Source organism: Aythya ferina (genome assembly GCF_964211825.1).
Source record: "Aythya ferina genome assembly, chromosome: 1".
Taxonomy (NCBI): domain Eukaryota; kingdom Metazoa; phylum Chordata; class Aves; order Anseriformes; family Anatidae; genus Aythya; species Aythya ferina.
This window is the reverse complement of record NC_140296.1, coordinates 145248720-145271797: the sequence shown is the minus strand read 5'-3', so window position 1 is coordinate 145271797 and position 23078 is coordinate 145248720. Positions and strand designations below refer to the sequence as shown.

The 23078-nt window shown below is 35.7% G+C and overlaps 1 protein-coding gene across 1 annotated transcript in view; it reads left to right on the top strand.

Moving 5' to 3' along the window:
• Nucleotides 1-17379, top strand: part of MTPN (myotrophin) — a 42576-nt gene extending 25197 nt beyond the window's left edge. Inside the window, exons 2-4 of the mRNA XM_084513619.1 lie at nt 286-399; nt 1548-1631; nt 14115-17379. Coding sequence (XP_084369745.1) covers nt 286-399; nt 1548-1631; nt 14115-14201 — 285 coding nt within the window. The 3' untranslated portion in view covers nt 14202-17379. The remainder of the gene's footprint in view (nt 1-285; nt 400-1547; nt 1632-14114) is intronic.
• Nucleotides 17380-23078: the final 5699 nt, after the last annotated feature.

Here is a 23078-nt window from a genome sequence, read left to right as displayed (position 1 = left end):
AGCAAAACAAGCAAACATGGGCATTTTCCACATACTATAATGACTTTTTGTTGTCAAGTTGCCTACTGCGCTTGGGCACTCACTAGACCTGAAATTCAATGTGGAAGGAGAAACCGAGGCTGTCATGTAGTTTTAAATGTGTAGGTGAAGAGAAAAATAAAATCAAGTACCTTAATTTTGATTTTTATTAGGCAATAACTTAAATATTTGAAGTTGTTAGATATTTTTCAAGCTTTTTTGTTGTGATAACTTTAAATTTTGCTTATGTGTTTGTTTACACTGAAGGGTGAAGATGTCAACCGGACACTTGAAGGTGGGAGGAAGCCTCTTCACTATGCAGCAGACTGTGGACAGCTTGAGATTCTGGAATTTCTGCTATTGAAAGGAGCTGATATTAATGTACGTACATCAATTTACAAACAGTTTAGGGTCTCTTTTTCTCCCACATACACGATAGGTATAAGTGCTTAAATGGTTACTGGAAGAATTGGATGGAACAGCAATTTGATTCATTTAAGAATGCCTGACAGGTGTTCTCCTAAAGGTCAGAAACTTAAAATTACATTTGTTAAATGTTCTAACACTTTGAAACACATTAGAAAAAGCTGTTATCTACAAAAATTAAATTTTATTTGATGATGATGATTAGAAAAATAGAACCAGCAATTATATCTGAAGGGTGACATGAAATGCATGTTAAATTTGTTGAAAGGGACTTCATAAGACATTGCAATGCATCCTTAGCTGGGGCAGGATCAACTGTCTAAATGCGTGTGCTTGTCTTTTTTATTTTATTGATTTGAGACATTTTTATTGCACAAACTGTCATTTTGCTGTAGCTTGACATGCATGGCTTTGTGTCATGAAAAGATTTGGCTGAGCAGTATTGGCACTTCAAAACAGTCCTCCATGAAGTTTCTGTATACTTTAACCATATACCCCAAATGCCATGCTTCAGAATACCTGCCTAAAATTAATGTATGAAACATCTTAGCTTCAGACCTTAACAAAACGGCTTGAATTTTCTCATCGGTGCCTAGAAAGATTAGTAGTTGCTCAGGATTTTTACTAATTCAGCACAAAATGGAGGAAAAAATAATAATTTTTCAGTTGCTACACTTCTTATTCTTTCCAGGATCATAGGTTAGAGAGAAGAAAGCACAGAGAATGTTTCCAGCCATAACAGGTTTCTAAAGCCAGACTGTCTGAAAAATGGGAGAATTGGGAATACTGTTCTTAAACTGGGCAAAATTTTTCAGCTGAAACTTTGCAAATGTTATCATTGGCCTAAAAAAAAAAAAAAAATACTAGATGAATTTTGGAATACCAAGTAGATTGATGGAAGAGCTGTCATTCTGTTCCCTTGACCGATTTTTAAATACACTTCTTTTTAAATGGCAGAGCAAAAAAATCTGAAGGAATGCATTTCTGGAAAATACTCTTAAATCCTTAACTTCACTCTGGTTGACAAAAACAAAATGAAGTTAAGCGAAACCTTTTAATGCTGTCTGAAATTGTGTTTCAAATAACTGTGTCTCAATTTACAGGCTCCAGACAAACATAATATTACACCACTCTTATCAGCAGTCTATGAGGGCCATGTTTCCTGTGTGAAATTGCTTCTGTCAAAGGTGAGATACAAATGTTTAGAACAAGTTACCCATTAGTGAATTATGTTACTATGATTTTTAATAGGATTTGCTGCTCCAGCTAAGATCAAAACATCAAACAAATGCTGTTTATGTTACTAAAAGAGAAAGGGTATGCTTGTAATGAAAAGATAGTTGAATGAAAATGTTCTAGGACTGCAGTGTAGCAAAAGTAATGGCAACCACTAAAGGTATTTATTGTGAGCTCTGACTGAGAAGTTAACAGCAGATCAGGCTAGATTACAAGTGTTTGTTCAGCAGACAGAAGAGTGAGTGGGGTTTTGCTGGAGTAGCCGGTTAGGTGTCTCTATGTCCACTGTGAAGTTGGTCAGAGGTGTGGTTTCTCTCTGTTTCTCTGAGATGAATGAAAACCCATCAGGGTTAAGAAATATAGATTGAGGACAATAAAAGTAGGAAGGTGGCAAACTTTCTCTTCTATAGAGCTTGTAAATTTTGTCCAGAGCAGAATAAACTTACCTAATTTTGGTCTCCTTTTGATTTATATTGCAAAGGCGATCAATTTTACAAAGCAGTAGTTAATTCAAGCAGTGTTTTGTCTCCATAAGTGCTCCTTCTTGTTATACCTCATTTCCTTTGAAGAGAGAAGATTAACAGTGAATTTGCAGTACATCAACCCACTTAAATTATTCAGACAAAGGAATATATATTTCCTGCTATGCATAACATTAGTTTCCAAGGTAAAATGGCTTTCCTTAACTGCCTTGGCACTGCATGGATTTTATCTCTACTTCACAGAAAGATAACTAACATCAGACTGAGTCAGAGAAGTGAAGAAATGCTGTGACTCTTAATTTAGGACTCAAACGGTATATTGGTCTTTTATATCTGTTGAAAGGACTGGTCCCTCATTTAGGACCAAATAAACTAAACATATGTACAGAAAAGAACTTTTTCGTAACTAGTGTAGAATTCTTACATTTCTCAACATTTGTCTTCGTGGCGTGTATGGGAATTTTAGTTTATTTTACTGGTGAAGTATATAATAATAGAAGAGAAAGACTTAGGCTCTTGTTTTCTGAGCTGCTATTCTTACACAGTTCAGAGCTGTGGTATATAATGCTTGCTTAAATACAGACTATTGTCCTTATGTCCTGTTGTCTGATTCAATGTAATTTCTGATACTGAAAACTGAAGTTCAGTTCTGGGAATTTACTTTGTTCAGAAGCACACTTGTAAATTTTCATACAGTTTTGATATTTTTTTCTATGTTGTTGGACATATTGCTAGCTTAGAAAGCTTATTTTTATATTTTGTAGTGAGGACTTCCTTTGAGATATTCTCAAATATAAAAATCTGTTGTTACTTGCAACAGATTGCCCCATGTGGTCCATAACTAGAAAGATTTTAATGTCTTGGAAGTGCATATACTATGTAAATCCTTCATTCTTCAAGCCAGAACGAGTCCAATTCAAAGACAGTAACTTTTTCTCTGCCTTAAATGCCAGTGACCAAGACAAATGTTTAATTTTCTGCATATTGCTTTAATACTATCTCCATCTTACAGCCTAGGGTGACTTACAGATGTTTGGTACCATGCCTCTATGAGCAATAAACTGCTAACATAAAGTAACATCTAGTGATTCAGTTAAACACGCTTGGTACAGTACTAAAAGGTTCTGATTCAGGGAGAGTGTATTATGAGAGCGCTTCTAGAGGTGCAGTTTTTCAATATATAAAACTTAAATTCTTTGTATGGTATTGGCAGATACAGTATGTTACTGTGACCATTGTTTTTTAACCGTTAATTAAGTTAATAGCTAATATTCCCATGACTGTTTTTACTTGTTGATTAATCTACTGTGGCAGTAATTCCTAGAGTTAAGATGAACTTGCCAAGTTTTTAGAGAGCTAAGAGGTTTCATTTTAAAGGATATCTTAGTGTCAGTGAGTTTACCTCATGATTTCTACGTTGTTTTTGTTTACTGTATGGTTTAATACAAAATTGGATTTGCAGCAGTGTTCATATGGCTCTCTATGATTGTATCTTGTGATGAAATTGGAAATACAGGCCTTGAGGGTAGGGCTAATCCTAAATTTTGAGATTTTTAGAAATGTTATTTCTATATCTACTCATATGATTGACATATATGCATTACAAAAGATCTCCTCTATCATACAGTGTATTTCTTGCCATTTCTGTTTTGAAGTGCTTTGCATTCTAAAGTTGCTCTGAACTTGTTTCCTGTGAATGCCTCAAAATTTGAGTTCACGCATGAATTTTCTGGCATCTAATAACAATTATGCATGGATTGCAGTTAGTGATGACATTAAAGTCCTTCCTGAATCAGCCTTTTTTTTTTCCACACAGTTTTTGAGAATGTATTGATCTCTATCCTTGCTGTAAATTGATTGGAATTGGTGAAGTCCAATGGTCATAAATACGAGGTAATCATAGAAAGATATGCAGAACGTGAACTTAGTCTAGGACGAGAAATTAGAAAAATGCTATTGAAACTAGATAGCTTGGGAAAGCTTATATTAGTTTTCAGATTTCTTCATGGAGGCCTAGATCTGCTAGTTTCCATTGACATGGACTGGCTGATGAAGTATTTATATTTTTGATCTTTTATCACCACCTCTCAAATTGGCATGGTTTGAGTGGCCTCTTGATTTTAAGCTGAAGTAGCCTGGGTTGCTTCAAGGTTGCTTCAAACATATACTGCTTGTTGTTGAATCTTGTGATCATGCAGTTCTACAAGGAATTTATTCAGGCTGCTAAGCTCTTAATAGAAACCGTTTACACTAATAAGAACTTAATCTAAGAAGTAATGGGGGACCTACACTGACTCTGAATTTGTTAGCTCAGTTTCCACAAAAGTTTTTAATGTATGTGTCACCAGTAACACAACTTCCTGTAGACAGTGCTAATAGTTGAAGTCACTGCATTAACTGTTGTCCTTTAAAGAAGAAGCAGTTTTGTGGAATTGCAAGTCATTTTCAAAAAGGCTTTCCTGTGATAAAGCCCTGTTTGTTACTATTTTTATTCCTTAGCAAGGGCTGTTTTGGTGTTCTTAGTTAATACTTATTGCACATATGTAAGCTGAATGTGTGAGACATTCTAAAATGCAAATGATTTCTTTGATTAGTGAAATCTGGTTGTTTACCCAGGAATCATTAGCAGCCCATATTCAGTTAGACTGCTGGCTCCACACAGCTCAGAATTTGAAACATATTGGAATATAGTATGACAAGGGAAAACATTGAGTTGCATAAGCAGTCTGCACTATCACCAACAGTAGAATTGTTTCAGTAGATCAGTAGAATTATTTTACATGGTAGCATTTAGAAATGGACGAAGAATCCAGCCAGATCTTACAAAACGCAGCCTAATTGGTAGTCTTGTCAGGATCAATATGGGTCTGTGGATATGGGGAGAGATGGAAAAAAAAGAACTGACTAAGCAGGTATTGTTACGGAATGTATTGTAGCATACAGCTAAAATTAAGTCGCATTTTGTACAACCAGATAACTAAGTCGTATTTAGATGTTCAATTTTTGATGTCCTGTAGTAGTTTCAGTCACATAAGACTAAAGGAATGTTTGTATGTTTCTTTTCATGGCGTAATATCTCTTCTAAAGGGTAAGAGGGAATAATGAGCATGCTGTCTACTAGCATTCACCATTGAAGGTGAAGCTGCAGTCCTGTGTTACAGCTCAGCCAATGTAAACATTAGTTGCCAGCAGAACAGGTGATCCTGTTTAGTCATTTAATATTATTACTTGTGTATTCTAACTGCTTCCTTACAATAGCCCTGGCATTGACACTCTTCATTTTTCCGTACTGCAAGTTAATTTCCTGTAGTTAGTTTTCTGCAAGTTGAGGTTTCCAAATTTGTTGTTTTAAATTTAGTTCCTTGCATTAGTTTATGGGATTAGGGAAACACTGATGCCAAATCAAGATGGAATGGAAATACCTTCTGTTTCAATTCTGTTGAATTTTCAGTGGTCTTGTGATGGTGACATACCTGTTCCAGAGGGTGGCCTTCTGGGTTTTGTTGCAGTCATTGCAAATGTGCAACAGAACCCATTTTTTTGTCTTACTGCTCACCTTGTATCTGCGTTGCCTTGTAAATGGCAGATGTTTGCTTGTTGCCTTGTACTAACTGCTTACTTAGTTGTCTATGTGTTTTTCTAGGGGATGGATGAATTTCAGCTGAAACTTGAGAATAGGAGACATGAAACAGATGAGAGGAATGAAGCTATAGTCTGTCTAGCTGGCTCATTAGTATATTTTATACCCATGCTTGCCTCATCCTATCACTTAGAGTGGCTCAAGTTCTGTCTATTGCCCCTATTCATATTTATTCTTCAGGAACTATGTGGAAAATTTTATTAGTTTTGGTAACATGTATAAAACACAGCTCTTGTTGTTTTTCCATGTCTGAAGAGTGATGCATGTGTTCTAAGAAAAAAAAGTTACTTAAGGCTAATGGTTACTTATCCCTTGCATGTTTTTTGACACACCTGTATTTTTTTTTTGTTTTTGTATTAATCTGTTTCTTGACTGTGCAGTATAAGATTTATGTTTGGCTAGCAGCTTATGTGGGGAGGACTCTGGAAGTACCTGATCACAGGAAATCATGCTGTTCGGATATATGGTCTCATTGCCTGGGTATTGAACTTGCATTGAAATATTTACATCTTTTAACAGTAACAAAGCTTTTGATTGCTTCATTTTAGCAAAGAAAATAAAAAAATATTGAAAATCTTTATGAAAAAGTAGGGTAGGCAGAAATAATCCAAATATACAATAATTTGGGTTAATAACAAGTTTTTGGCCTTTGTATAGGAAGTAACAGTTGTAATATTGTGTGGGGTGAGACTTCAAGGAGGTAAAAAGTGAAATAGATACTTGAAAAAGAAGCTGTAGCTGCATGCTCAATGCGAGGGGATTTCACTGATAGGAAAAAGTCTAGAATATTCCTGCTAAAAACACAGTATGCCATGCTGCTACCTCTGTTCTAGTACTGTTTCAGGAAACTCAAACTGATTGCTTCTGGATAAATTTATAATTCCTAGTTTTTTTTTCCTGCCTCTTCCTTCCTATTACAAATGCATTAAGTTGTTTTGTCAGCCACAACTTCAAGTTATGAAATAGCTAACATTTTCATAACTACCTTGAGGTCCTGCCTGCAGCACTCTGTTATAAACTAGAACTGGAATACTATGAAAACTGCAGCGTAGAGCTCCTTCCTTAATCTTGTGTGTTATAATTCTTTGCCAGTTACTGTTAGGGGTAAAACAGACTCAGCATAAGGGAGTGTAATGTAATCTATTGCTTACTGATAACATACTAGAGCAGTGAGAAACTAAAAGCACCTTCACTCTCAATCCACCCTTTTCTACCTCTTCCATTAGAGCAGGGGTTTGAGGGTTGCAGTCAGTCCATAAAATTTAATCTCTGCCCCTACTCCAGTGTCGGGTCCCTCCCATTGGATGCTGTCCTTCCTGAACTGAATGTCCTGCATGGACTTCTCACAGATTGAAACTCTTCAAGAATTGTTTCAGTATGGGTCCATACCAAATGGTCAATACTTCAGAAGCAAACTGCTCCAGCACAGGTCCCCCACAGGTGGGTGGCAGCTCCCCCCAGACCCCCTGCTCCTGTGTGGGCTCCTTTCCACGGTCTGCAGCTCTGGCCCGGGGCCTGCTCCTGCGGGGGCTCTCCATGGGCTGCAGCCTCCTCCAGGCCACATCCACCTACTCCACCGGGGGTTCCTCTGTGGGCTGCAGTGTGGAAATCTGCTCCATGTGGGGACCCATGGGTGCAGGGGGACAGCCTGCTCCACAGGCCACAGGGGAACTGCTGCTCTGTGCCCAGAGCACCTCCTGCTGCACACACCTTGGGTTCTGCGGGGCTGATTCTCAGGCTGCTTCTCACTCCTCAGTCTCTCAGCTGCTGTTGCACAGCAGGTTTTTTTCTCTTTCTTAAATCTGCCTCTCCCAGAGTTACAACCGATGCCACTCATGGCTAAGCTATGGCCAGCAGCAGGTCCCTTTTGAAGCTGGCTGGACCTAGCACTTAACCTGACATGAGGCAGCTGGGCCGCACTCTCACAGTCCACCTCTGCAGCCTCCCTGCTACCAAAGCCTTGCCATGTAACCCTTGTATACGCAGACACTTCAGAAGTTGTAGAATGATTGAAGGATAAAAGTATTCAAATTCCTGTCTTTGGAAGGGTATTAAGGGCTGCCTAAACCCAGAAATATAACTCCAAATTTCTTCTTAGAATCCCTTGAAGAATTTGAAGAGTGGTGATCTGTGAAAGGGAGGTAACCCCCTAACATTTGATTTGACCTTGAAAAGAATAATCATCAAAAACAGTGAAGTGTACTATAAGGAGAAATTGTGCAGTGGAATTTCCTGGTAGATTTTATAGGAAGTATTTGAAATGTGATTTAATATTAATTAGTGGTTACAAATGACTACTCTAGCAGGTTGTCACAGTAATTTTTTCAGCTTCAGAAAGCCACAACTCTATAAACTGCTTTTACCCTTTGGTAAATCCTTTGTTCAGTACTGAAGTTGGTTACAAGGATTGATTTTTTTTTTTTTTTTTTTTTTCAAGCTTTGTTCTGATGTGGTGGTTTAATATGCTTAACCACCACCATTTTATTTTTATAGTGTTTTCTTCTACTCGTGAAAAAGAGAAAACATTTTTAGGTTGTTCTTTTATGATGAATCTACTTTGAACTGTAGCTTCACACATTACCGTAATTGATGTTGATATTCAAATTCAGACATTTTTTCCTATATGAGAAATCAGATATAGCCAACGTATGGTTATTTTGTATAAACAACATGACTTGCATTGTTTAAAACAAAAAAGTTACCTGACTTTGCTCTCACAATTGCAGTGCAGGTATAGTATATACATGCATATGTGTGGTACTGGTAAATACCTAACATGGCTTAAGGGTAGACGTATTATACTAATCTAAAGGCACTTCCTCGAAAGTGTCTGTGTTTACATACAGTATTCTGAAGTTATTGTTTCAGTGAGGACTTCCTGATACCTTGTTCAGATGCTTTGATTTTGGAATCTTGAGCACTCAGTTTAAATTATACTATAAGAAACATAAATACAGTTTGAAAGCTTCAAAACTGAAGATAGTGTTTGAGTGTGTTCAAGCTCCGCTGTTGTGCTAATTGCAGTGATCAGCCATAATCAATTACTGTGATGATTTAGATGGATTGGATTCGTTAATTGTTTTTTACCAGAGCACAGTTGTGGCCTTCTTTGATGGTTTAAGCTTGTCCAATATCAGCTAAACCAAAACATTGATAATATGGTAATTTAAACTTAAAGATAAATGTTTTTGTTAGCATGTATACAATATTCAAATAGTGTCATCCTTCCAGACATTTAAGGATTAAAGCTCTAATGCTAGTCTGAAATCATCATTTCATCATAGAACTGTAAAATGTACTTAAGTACATGTGCATGGAGGGGATGTTTTGTACTTGAAACTTTTCTGTACATTAGAAAGGACTTTTATCTTCCATTTGGGAACAAGAGTTTAATGTTTGTTCTCTAAATTGCTGCTACATGTATGCTTGATAAGCCTACAAAAAGCTTAATTAACCTACTGTTACTGGTAGTTAATAGTACATGTACAGTGTCATTAATTCTCAAGTTTGAAAGACTCCAAGCACTGAAATATACAATTCATAAAGCAGGGTTTTGTTGCCCTCAGTAAGGGATGGTTGAATTTACTAAAGTAAATGAGTTAATCTTTAAGAGTTAATTTCTAAGTTAATTTTTAAATTTGTCAGCGGTAGCTTAAACCTTCTAGGTCAGAACTGAGGCACACTTTCCTAATAATCACTTATTTTGGTTACAGTATTTTGACCTCTGATATATCCCTAAAACATGCTTTTTGATGAATCCATTTATCAGATTCCCACAAAACTGCTCTTTTGTATAATCAATCACTTCTGAACTATTAAGCCTCAGTTATACAGTATGTATGTAGCCCAAAACCAGTTTGGGGAATTCTTGGTATATCTTTGAAGTTTATGAAAAACGATGGAATATCATTCTATAGACCTGCTGAAGAACAGACCTGTAGAGGTTTGTACAGTGATACCAGAAACTGATCTGAGTTTGCCCAAAATATACTACAGTAAATGAGAGCAAAGCAACATGAAAGTAATTAGCTTTAGTCTAAAGAGCAATTTGTTTTTAATTCTAAGGTAGTGCTTGGTGCTACCTTAACAGTAGCTTTTTTATTTTTTTTATTAATTTTAACATATTTCTTTCACGACTTTTAAAAATATTCCTGGTTATTTTAAACAGTGTAGTGGTTTGCAGCATATAGTGACTTTGAAGCAGAGCTGTTATATATTGTGTTCAGTTCTATCACTTCTGCCTTTTCAGTATTATTAATGTTAAATAAGATTAAGGATATTCTACTCTTAGCAAAGTGAATTATCAGTAGTTTTTGATGAAATTGGAAATGAATTGTCTTAAGTACCAAGAATTTAGTTTATGAGGTAAAGATGCAAGCATTCTACAAACAAAAGAGCAGATACAATGTGCACTAATAGCTAACATAAGTCATTGTGCTTCAGTTTGCTTTTAGTTTTTGCCAAGATAGCAGAGGTATTTATTTAAAAAGCAGAAATTTATTAGAATTGTTTCATGTTTTTCTTCAATATGAGTTTTATATTTGAGTTTTAAATGTGAGAAGACTTCTTCTACGTTACAAAAGATAAAAGTTTCGTGTTACAATAGATGTTATTTGATCAGTTTTGACTACTTCTAATAGAGGTTTCCATTTGTGGCACAGTTCTTTTAGAATACCTCTACCGTTTTTGTAAAATACCTAATACAACTTACTTTGCTTACTACTAAAACTGTGTCACCTAATTCAATAGCATACTTTTAATTTAGCACCTTTTTTCTCTGACACTGGCAGGATCAATGCCATTTGAGAAAAGTTGTGGACTTTACCACATTTGCTCATTTATTCCTTTCGTATTGGGGATTTTAGAGGCTTGCAAGTCTATTTAGAGGTTCAAAAGTCTTCTGAAGTCACTTCCAAAAACATTCTCCAAGAATTCACTTGCATCCTTTTTGAACCAGCTGATGTCTGTCTCTAACTTCAACGGGAAACTGATTCTGAAAGTCCACTGCTTGCTGTGTAAACCAGTTTTCTATTAGCTAGGTTCATCAAGCATTACCCGTTCAAGTTTCACAGGGTTTAAAGAGCTCTGCATTGACTACCTGTCACCTTCAAGATTCTTCTGAACTGCAACTGTACTATAGTAACTATTTTGCTCCCTTCAGAGCGTTTTTAACACTTCTGCTTTGGATAGTGTCTTAACAACAAACAAGAATGTTTGCTCTGTTTCACGGTGCCAAAGAGAGTGTGTGTCTGTGTGTGTATATTTTAATGTGTATAAGTAAGGAAACATAAGCAAGAGAACATAAAACAGAAGATGTTAATACCTTTTTACTTTGGGGAAGTAGAGAATGCTGTGGAATCACTTTCTTGTATGAATTTTTCATTAAATTTGCTTCCTGGCAGTGTTGTACTTCTGAAAATTGAAGTCCTCTTGACCTGAACTTTATTATTTTCTTCTTATTATTGAATGCAGGCAGGAATCTTTCTGTGTAGTGAAGAGCTGTTCTCCTAATTTATGAACATTGACTCTAGTGTGTTTCACAGAATCACAGAATCACAGAATTTTCTAGGTTGGAAGAGACCTCAAGGTCATCGAGTCCAACCTCCAACCTAACGCTAACAGCCCTCCACTAAACCATATCCCTAAGCTGTACATCTAAGCGTCTTTTGAAGACTTCCAGGGATGGTGACTCCACCACTTCCCTGGGCAGCCTGTTCCAATGCCTCACAACCCTTTCTGTAAAGAAGTTCTTCCTAACATCTAACCTAAAACTCCCCTGGCTCAACTTAAGCCCATTCCCCCTCGTCCTGTCACCAGGCACGTGGGAGAACAGGCCAACCCCCACCTCGCTACAGCCTCCCTTGAGGTACCTAAAAAGAGCGATAAGGTCACCCCTGAGCCTCCTCTTCTCCAGGCTGAACAAGCCCAGCTCCCTCAGCCGCTCCTCGTAGGACTTGTTCTCCAGGCCCCTCACCAGCTTCGTCGCCCTTCTCTGCACCCGCTCAAGCACCTCGATGTCCTTCTTGTAGCGAGGGGCCCAAAACTGAACACAGTACTCGAGGTGCGGCCTCACCAGAGCTGAGTACAGGGGGACGATCACCTCCCTAGCCCTGTTCTCCTAATTTATGAACACTGACTTTATTAAACTTTATTAAACCTAAACTTTATTAAACCACATCATTCTTAGGTGGTCGTGACCTTCTTTATCCTACATTCAGTAAAGCTGCTTTAGAAATTCAAGTCTACCATGTCTAGCTGTTCTGAAGTACAAACATACCTGTGGGAGAAAAGCAGTCCTAAGTCTATACTAAAGTTCTGTTAAAAGTTACTTCAGTTAAGTTGTCTTTTATGCTATAAATGCTGTACACTGGTGGAGAGTTGGTATTTTTAGTGGAAAATCTTTCACAAACATTGGGTTTCAATGATTTCAGCCAAAGGGTGTATTTGTGTTGACCATATGGTCTGTCCCCAGGAAATGACTAAGTCAGCTCACGTTCAGACCCAAAAGAACAGTGATACTGCAGCATATAGAGTGTACCATTCTGTCCAAGGATGTTGCATAGCAAGAGGAGAAAAAGGTAAATGTTATCACTCTTGTCACTGCAGTGATTTATTGCTTACGTACAAAACATATGCCTGCATTCTGCAGTCTGAAAAGTGTGGAGAACATGAGCAGCCTGGAAAGAGTTACTGCAATTATTAGTAACCTCCATGGAATTCTATGCTGGAGTTCAAGACAATTGTATTTTCACGGGCTCTTTCTCTGATAGCAGAAACCTGTCTCCCTGCCCAACAGCTGACTGCTACCAGTCTGTTCAGTTGATGCCTTGTGTTAAGGGTCTGTAGGGGCTGCAAAGGAGGTAAATGGCTGTAAGCAGGGTAGGTTTGGCCAGTGGACTACAGGATGAGCACTAGTGTGTTTTAAAAGTACTGCAAAGACATCTCCTTAGAATGGCAGGTAGAATATTTCCATCTTTGGCAGCAAGTTACAGTAAGGTGAGATCCAAAGTACGAGGAACAATTACAGTGGGAAGTGTAGTGGCAAGAGTTGTCTTGGGAACAAACAAGGTATTACATGTAGAAGTTCAGCTGTTTTTTGTGTGTGTAACCTTTTTTCAATAAAGAAGCCCTTGAAATTCTAGATCCAATATGTTCTTAGAAAATTGTGTGTCCTTTACAATTAATCTATGCGCTTTCTTCCCTTTAATGTACTGGAAAAGAAATTTGTATTTTATAGACAGGTTATACATGAAACTAAAGGCAGAACTCTTCAGTCCATGTTCTTGCCAAAGCATGTCTGTACCCACAGTGTTCTTCCTGTCATTTGATTGAGCTAATACAGGCATTGAGAATTGAACATTTTCATGAGGAGTTACTTTGGAATCTAACTTACTTTCAGGAAACATCTTGGTTTTGATTTCTGTAGTTCTATGTTCTCTAACTTTTATCCTTTTATTTAATTTATTTAACTACCCTATTTATGATCTCCTCTGGGTTTTTATTTTTACATATATATGACCAGTGCTCAAAACAAACATGACTAATCACTCTTTGCTTTTGTGTTTTTGTTTTTTTTTTTCTTCTATATTTCTGGCACTGGGGCTGCTTCTGTGGTTACCATTCTCCTACTGCCCATTTGGTACCCTACTGCCCATTTGATATATTTGTTATCATCTGTGAAGTAATGCCATATCTGTAAATAAAATGCCTCCCTGTTCTGTTTTGTTATTTTTCAGGTAGGCTTAGCTTATTCAGAAACTTATTCAGAAAGGTTGTTCAATTTTTCATTTAGAATGACTTCACTTTTTTTTCCATGTAGTAATAAGATTTTTTTTCCTTCCAAAATGGAAGAGAAGCAGAATGCTAGATGGATGTAATCTGTTACGATATAGAAAAAGAAAACACTTCATGTAAGCTCTGAAAGATCTTATTAACTAATTTAGAATGTGGAAAAAGATGCTGCACCATAGATTTCATAGAAATGTATGAGACTGAATTTTTACATTCATATGAATAGTTACCGAATACAAATCCTTATAGTTCTGTTCTACGTTAATTGATAAATTGTTGATCTTGAAATTTGCTCTGTGACAGGTTACTTGGCTTTTTTTTTCTAGCTATAAAGTTTGAAGTTTAGCTGCATGCTGAATAGTTCGATAAATGTGGCCTGTTCATTTCCTAAATGAGAACATGCACTGGACTGAAAAGGTGTAATTTAATCAGTGTAATTATCCAAGTTAAGTGTTGTGATGTTCTTGATACTTCCACAGCCTAACTTTATGAATTGACAGTCCTTCTCAATGTCTTTACAGGGTGCTGATAAGACTGTGAAAGGCCCAGATGGACTAACTGCCTTTGAAGCCACTGACAACCAGGCAATCAAAACTCTTCTTCAGTGACGGATGGACTGATATCTTAAATGTCTCTCCTGTGGCCTCACACTGCTGCCTGTCTGTCACTCTTTGCATCTTCCAGCTTCTTCAGCTAAATACTTTGGGGGGAGGGAAATTCTTTATGAATCAGACTAGTTAGGGGCCTGTATCGAAGATAACCTGTTTGGAGAGGGTTGAAAACAATTATGGGCAGTGTCCCTCTAGGACTTCTTTTCAGTGCACAATCTCTTCCCATTTCTAGTGAAAACAGAAGAAGAGAGACCATGATCTTGAATTTTTGGCTTGTAAACCTTCTAGGTTAGTACTAAGATTTTTGTTGCAAGATTCCTTTAGATGGAAAGTACTGTGCTATGTACCTGAAACTAATTGTGAAGGGGACAATAGTCCCATGCTCTTAGTGTCTGCTATAATCTGAAGTGTAGTAATATAGGTGGCTGGGTTGCTTTTCTCTCATTTCTCTGTGGGTAGCTTTATTCTTCCTCTGCCTAAAGCTTACGTTGCAGTTTTGAGGACTTTTAATACTACTTATTGGAGCTGGTCTTTTTATTGACTAATTGGATGTCACACTAATATTTTTTTTTCTGACTCTTGAGTAAACCAGAAAAGATGAGTTAAGGCATGGTGTTACACTCCAGAATATCTGCCAACATAGTTTTGGGTGCTTGAATATTTTTTTTCCTTTGCATGTTAATCCAAGACAGGTTTAAAACAACTGTTCTTGAGAAAGTTAAAAACATCATTGCACTTATTTCTAAAAATGATTGTAAGATAGAATTTATTCTTTATTCACCATGTCAGCATAAAATGAATCCACATGTGAAAGCTCCAGGCTGTTTTGTATGCAAAGATAATCAAGTTGTGCAAAATGAACAGTAATTATTTAGACATAAATGTCAGGTGAATATAGTTGCTAAACTTCTCTGGTAATTTAAATACTTGGGAGTTCTCTAAGTTGAGATGTTAAGAACAGAAAGACTTACAAGTTGAAAGCTTCACTTGCTCTTATTGCTGGAGAAGACAAAGTAATTGTGGGTATCCTTGATTTGGTGCTTCATTATTGGCTGAACAAATCTCTTAAATTTCATTACTAAAGCATGGGGCTTGTTCTGAAAGTTCCCACTACAACCAAACCACATTAACCATTGAATTCTAGATATGACTTTTTGTACCAGTAAATATGGCAGTGCTATTGAGAGCCTTGACAACTCATGAGAAGGTACTTAAGAAATTGTTAGAGATTCCTGTCACATCCTTTAGTCCTCAGGAATGCCTGAGCTTCTGGCTTTCATCTTGAGAATTTTCATTATAATGCTGATTCACCCAAGACTAAACAACAGGTTTTATTGAACAGAATTGAGTACCGCAAACTATAAATATTTTCTTTTTTTAACAGATTTCACACTTTCTGATAACGTATACGGAATATAGAAAACAATGTATATAGTATCTCATGCTGAATTCATTAAAGTAGCTGATACTACTTGATATCACTGTTGAAATTGAGAGGATATGTAGAAATAGGTTGGTGACTACAACTCATAAATATTTAATGGAGACTTAGTTTTACTTGAATCATGTTGCATATTATTATTGAATGTTTCAGCTATAAAAAGCCTTGCATTTAGATTGTAAAATGAGAACAGACTGATTTACACATACATGTACATCTATATCCCATAAAGAATGCAATGGAGCAAACAATCAACTCTGGCCATCAACAGTACAGTGCAATTACTTCTTGCTTCTTGGATATGGGTGTCGAGGAAGAGCAGAAAGATTGGAAATCAGTGATAAATCAGTTGGTGAGCTGCTGATAAAAGATGAAGCATGTTTGGTGAACAGTGTGTTTAATGACTATTTAAAGAGAACTCTTTAATCTTATCTCTGATCAGTGCTGAATTGTCATGTCATTGTAATAGTGTTTGAACACAGACTATAGGTTTAACTCTATTCAGCTATAAAAGTAACCATTTTTGGCATAAATTTGCCTCCATATTATGCTAGTCAATTCTTAGCTATTAAAAGTACTAGTCTAGAAAACTGCAATCTGTTTTTATGTGGAAAATTTGATTATTCAAGTTTGTATTGATTAGTGTCAAGTTGTCTGGCCATAGTGTTTGTTTTTGTTTTTTTTTTCTCCCTGTATTCTTTACTGCACTTCCCTTAAACTAGCTTCAGTGAGCATTATAATAGTAAAGAAACATCATCTTTGTACTAACCCTTGCGGTGATTCACTGAGGTAATTTTGCCTCCCTTTTTCTACAGTTATGTGAACACCATAGTTTTTTTCTTACTTCACTTGACGGAAAAAATGCAAACAAACTTCAGTGAGACAAGTATTAATTTGGCTGTAATATACACCCAAGCTGCCTTTCCAGTTCGTTAAAAGATGGCATTTAATGTTTGATTTGTAAAGAAGAAATACTTTTTTTTTTTTTTTTTGCTTTTTGCACTACATGAGAGGTGATTGATCATTTTGTCCAGGATTAAAAAAAACAAACAAACAACTAAATTCTTTTGTAATTCTCTAGAAACTGGGCTTGTTCATTCATTCCCTTGTTGATAACTATATTGTGGGGAAAAAGTAATGGGTGGGTGCCTGTATCTTTGAGTAGGTCCTAACTAGATGAAAATACCAAAATGTAAATTATTTTACATTCTTTAAAGAACATTTAAATACTTTGTCAGACTGGAATCACATACACTTGGAAATCCACTCTGTTCGTAAACCTTTTCCTTTGAAACTTGTGCTGAATAACTTATAACCTAAAGTGTATTTTGAATTTTGTACCCTCTTTTGTTATGGGGGAGCAAATTGGAAAAGTAATGTAATAGTTAAATGGAACTTATCCTTGAATATAACATTGAATTATTAGTAGAAGAGGCTGGCAAGAGTGGAGTGTCCTAGGTCAAGCAATTGCAGTGTTGCATGCAAAATTTCAAAATGAACTTGTCTTAATTATATTTTGTAAATGGATAAACAATCATCTTTCTACGCAGTGATGGAAGAATAGTGCTCTGTGCATTTTGATATTTGACTTCCTCTTTTCACCATCGTTAACTGTTTTGACACAGTTGGGTTCATTATCATGGTTCATAGACATCAGAATGCTAAATGATACTGTATTTTTAAGTTTGTGTTGCAAGAATGAATGGAATAAACTTGAATTGTGCGATATGAGAATCTGGAGTCTTACTTCTTCTTTTGCTTCTGTTTTATTAATCTGGCTACAACTTTGTATTTGCTTAGAAGGCATTTAAGCTTCATCTCCCTTTTACAGTGATTAAAATACTCAGGTACTTAAGATTTAAATGTGGGATAGAAACTCCCTAGAGAACTAAGTATATAAAGCTTTTGATTAATTCTGTGGTCTTGTAGTCTGCATTTCCCAGTTAAATGGTAATGCATAATATTAAAGATCTGTTATTCATCTTAAATTTTAAGAGACATTCTGTAGTGGAGGGATGTCCCTCTTATTAGCTGTTTGGGAGACTATGAATTACTTTAGTCTTTATCACAGAAAGTAAACCAGTTGTTTACAGAGAACACAGATGATATGTAAATAAAATTATATTCAAATGTATATTTGTTATGCTTCCTGACTCATCAGGGCTACATGCAGTAGTGATTTATATCCAGTTGTTTGATATGGTTTATTTCTAAAATACAAACATTTGAATAATAAAAAAAAAAAGTATTGAAGTGGGAAAATTGTATGAATATGAAAAAAGTGAGTATTTCTAAAGAAACATAGTTTCTGTGCAAAATTTTGGAAACAGGGACTTAATGCTGTATGCACAACATTTCAGTCAATATTGGAAAACAGAAGAGGGGGTTGTGTTCATCATAAATAGTTTTCCAAAGCAGTTCAAATAAGTGATAGCAGGTGGCAACTGATTTGTGCTTGGGTTCCTGTGTCCATCCTGTTTTTTTGTTTGTTTTTGATGGATAGGTAGCTTTTCTGCAGGACAAAGTACAAGCTAAGCTTTAGAATGTAGATTTCCTTCATTTTTTTCTGGCTAACCAAATTCATCTATACATGTAAGCACTTATCTTCATATTTGTCTAATCTCCCAGAAGAAATGGATTTCTTAGCTCAAAAGGAAGTTGGCCTGAAAAAGCAATTTTTTTCAATTGGATGACTTGATTGTTTCTCTGTTTTGAGAGCAGTATATTCTCCTCAAAGCTCTCCTCAAAATATTTTTGTTTTACTCAAAAGCTGTTCCAAGATGCCAGTTTATAACTAAGTTATTCTGTAAACTTTGAGACATAAAAAACCTGCATTGATTGGAAAGCACTTTGTTTCATTAGTACTTTGAAAGGCTACAAAAGCATACAGTATTACCCCACTTGGGAAGTGACTGATAATTCCTAGGAGTAGCACTTTTTTTCTCCCTGCCTCAGCAGTCAAAACAATGTTTCTAGTAACTCAAAACCATTTAAAAAAAAAAAAAATCCAATGAAATACTGTAGTTGGCTGTTGTGATCTAATGTTAACATCTGAAAGGCCTTCTTTAAATAGGATAAGTCCTGGAATCTTTGCTCTTCAGATTGTACCTGGAAAGAACCTGTATGCACACCTCTATTCTCCTGCTAGAGAATGCACAGATACTAGTCTTGAAGTAAAGAGATGATTTTGAAAAAGGAAATATGTCTGTCTAGCTGATGTCCCACGCAGTGGTAAGCATGATTGTGCAGATTAAACTTCTTCACTCTAACTATGCCTCCCTTACTGGGCTGTGATTCTGTTACCTAGACACTGATTTGGTGGAGACGGCTGCTCTGCAGACACTTAGTCTGTTTCTAAATCATTGTTATCTGTGATATCATGTGATGTGAGGGAGATCAGCAGATGAAAGGAAATTAAAGGTAATTATAAATAATATTCACATCTAGCTCTATAGTTGTTACATAGCAAATTTAAACTTTTTTTTTTAATAAAGATGTAAAAGCAGTATAACCAAATGTTTTTAAACAATTCATTTTGCCTTCAGTAGTTCAGTATTAAATAGTAGAAAGTAACACCAATTTGAAATAAAAACAGAAGTGTTCTCTATTCTTTACCCCAACTGTATATATATATGTGTGTGTGTGTGTATACATGTCCTTGTAAGAGACATAAGAGGAAGAGAGCTTCAGTCTTAGTGCCAGATCAATTCATGCTGCTATATACTTAACACATGTTGATGCTTTTTATAGGTATTTAAGATTTTTGAGGAGAACCACCCATAATATGGATCATAGGTATTTTTGGTGAAGAAAGTTTTAGTTTTATCACAACTTTTTAGAAAAATCTGTCTTTAAAAGCAAGTCTCTTTTCTAGTAAGAACCGTTATTTAGTTTTTCTCTAAGACTTCATTCAAGCTACCCTTTAAAGGAGCCTAATGAATGCTAATGACTATGTAAAATACAGGTTGCAGTGTGTCCTTCGTATTAAAGAAAAAAAAAAAAAAACTGACAGAGCTCTACAGGAAAGGTCAGCACTATTTAAAAATAGATGTTTTCCAAGTCTTCAGAATAAGGGGATGCTTTGCTAAATCTAAATGTGTGAAACAGCAGTATTTCATTTCTGTTGTCAACACTATCTAGGAACATGTTTATATATAGATATAAATAAATTTTGCAGGAGCTCCCTTCTGCACATTAGTAACAGAGCACCATGAATTTTAATCTTTTGTAGAGTGACATTAAACCAAATATCGTCACTACAGGCAATTTAAATAAAAAAAAAGTTCCATAAGCTCCATCAACTACTTCTAGTGTTTTGCTAGTACTGCAAAATCAAACAATAACGTGAAAATAGTATGAAAACTGCATTAGAGAAACTTCAGGAAGTAGTAGAGGAGGAATCAACGACTATGAAGGGTTTGCATTTTCTCAAGCCTGAAGGTAAAAACTAGTCTTCAGTAAATAGATATAAACGGGATGTGCTTTCATAAAGATAACTATCCCTATATAGCTGAGAAATGTACTGAGGTTTTAACTGTAGACAGTTTGTCTTCACCAGACAAAGTTAGCATGTTTTTAAATGTACAGAATAGAAGGAATTATCAGATCAATATTGTGTAGATGAAGGAAAGTTACAGGCATATTTTAGCTCAGTCAGGAATAGTGGGCATGCTGCTGACCACAGCTTCCACAGTGTCTCTGATGACCAGGCTATTGAGTGCTTGCATTATTTCATTTAGCTTTCATGGCAGCTTTTTGCAGCTGTCAGCAGTTACACACACACAATGTTTCCAAACTTTTAAAGAAACAACCTGAATTTGCTTTTCTGGCCATACTTGCTTCCTTCAATATGGTGAAAACTTTCCTGAGGGGAAAAGTTAAGTTTTAATCTGCTTTTATATCGGGGTTTGAGGAGGGTAAGCTGTTTCCACTTAGAGGTTTTCTCTAAGAATAAAGTTAATTCTAAGAGCAAAGATCTAGTTTGATATAGGAATGCAGTATTTACCAATAAATGTGGATGTAAAGGGAAATGACATGCATCAGTATCACAGTGCTAGCTATTACTTGAGAAGAGAGCTAAATTTAAAAAATAAAAGTAATAAAAAATGCTCTAAGATGGTAAGAAAAAAAGCTTCAGTTTTCTAAACTATAATTAGGTAGGTAGTTCTCATTAAAGCTGTGTAAAGATATTTAGAGAGAGAATTATTGTTTTTAATTGCCAAATTTGTCATTTAAAGTGTCAGGGGACTTCAGTTTCACCTAAATTGAGAACTACAAGCTTAGGATTTATAGTTTTGTGGGGTTTGGTTTTCCTGCTTTACTGATGAGATGAATCTAAGAGCTGAATGAGAAGAGTAGTAATGGTAGTGAATGCATATGTACACATACTGTGTGTGATGTGTATATACATAAGACTGTGATTCTTCTGAAATACTGAAGCTGAGAACATAGGACAATTTTTAAAAGAAAGTAAGGCCCCATCTCTGTTTAGTGCTTTGTGTTATCTGTTATTATGATGTAAGTAAAAGATGAAGAAGCTCTGCTTCTACCTTGAAATATTAATCACTTTTTTGCTATCTTTGTTTGCTGGTCATGAATAATGCTTAAAAAAAAAAAAAAAAAAAAGTGTACAAAGCCTTTTTTGGAAAAAAGCCTTTGCTGGAAAGTCTTTGCTCTGTTGAGGAGGTAAATTTTGGAGAAGGAAATGAGAATCAGTGTTGTCTAAATAGGAGGTTAATTTGAATTTAAAACCCAGGAGTTCCGCAACAGTGGAATCCACCACCAACAGGGAATGTCCACAAACACTGGAAGATCAATCCATGTAACCTGCGTGATTAAAGTACAAAGTAAAGAATTAGTGTAAAAATATATATATATGAATTGATTTCCTCTAATAATAACAGATTAAATCACTGCTATGGTGGCTGTGAACTGAGTGAAGATACTGATCTTGTCCTTCTAATTTAAGGACCCTAAAGCTTTATATGATTAGTTGATAAGACAGTTTGATATTAAAGGGCAGTCTCATAGAAGCATAAACTTTGATTATCTGGAGTGTTTCCAGTGATGCACCATGTATAAAAGCAGCTTCTCTAGAATTATTTGAAGTCCTTAACTGAAGAAATAATGCCACTGATAATAGGACCTGCTTTTGACAAGTCAGGATGGGAGGGACATGTATGCATTAGCAGTTTGGGGCTTTTATTCAAGGGGATATTCCTTGATATTACAAAGTTGACAGTCAGGACAATGAGTCAAAACCACTAGGTAGCATATCTCAATTCATCTACCAAATTTACAATTAAAAAGAAAAAATCTCAAGCTAAACACAAATTTATTGTACTACAATAAATTCAAGTTTGCTGTATGTACTGTATGTATAAAAATTACTTGCTTTCAAAACATTCCTTCATATGTGTTTCTCATACACTTCCTCTAACTGAAAATATTTTCTCAGTACATTTATCAGAAACTTTTTGTTCACCAAAATTTTTGTTTCAAAATAAAATAAACCACTTTCTAGTTCACATCAATGTTTAACTATTTTGCTTCAAAAGTGTTTTGGAAGTGGGAAGTCTTGAAAATTATGTAGCTGTTCATGGCAACAAAATGAAATACTTCCTCTTCTTTAAAATAGCTTTTTTTTTGTTTTTGTTTTTGTTTTTTTTTTTTTGTTTTTTGTTTTTTGTTTTTTTTTTTTTTTAGAAATATAGCCTTTAATTTAAAAAGAGGCAGAATACTGTGGCAAAAATCCAACCACCCATTTGTCTTCATCTTCAGTAGGAAAACTAACAGCTATATTCAAAGTTGACTCTACTGAAGCTGTTTGTTTGTTTGTTTGTTTTTCTCCCAAACACATCAGTACAGCCACCAAACCAGATCATTAGGACTCAGCCTGTTTTCTGCTTAGAATTGTGATATGCCTGGGATATCACCTGAACAATGCCCTGGAGTTTTATAGTGTGACCTAGTTGAGCTTCAGGCTACAGTCCATTATAGTGCAAGGCAGAGGTAGAAGGTTATTTAGGACAAAGTTCTGAGTGGAGTTATTACCTGACTCAGTTTCTGTATTGTAGACTTCCCAGTATACACCTTTCAACAGGTAGAGAATACAGATAGCTACCAAAGTTGCTGTTAAACAGCAGTTTGTCATTACCATGTTATGATGGCCATAGCCCATCTGCTATAGTCTGTTAGAAAAAGCAAATTATTTCTAATGTTAGTTTCTAAAAAGTCTTCCCAAACATTGATTCTTTTTGTGCATGTGTATATATTTCCTTTTTTGTTGTCTTGCATATTCTTTAGGAAGAAAGCTTCCTAAAACAAGAATTCCATTGAGCTTTCATTGCTCCTTTTCATAAAGTAAAGCTGCAACTTTACATTTTACAGTAGAAATGTATTTTTTTTAATTTTTTTGTTGTTGTTGTTGTTGA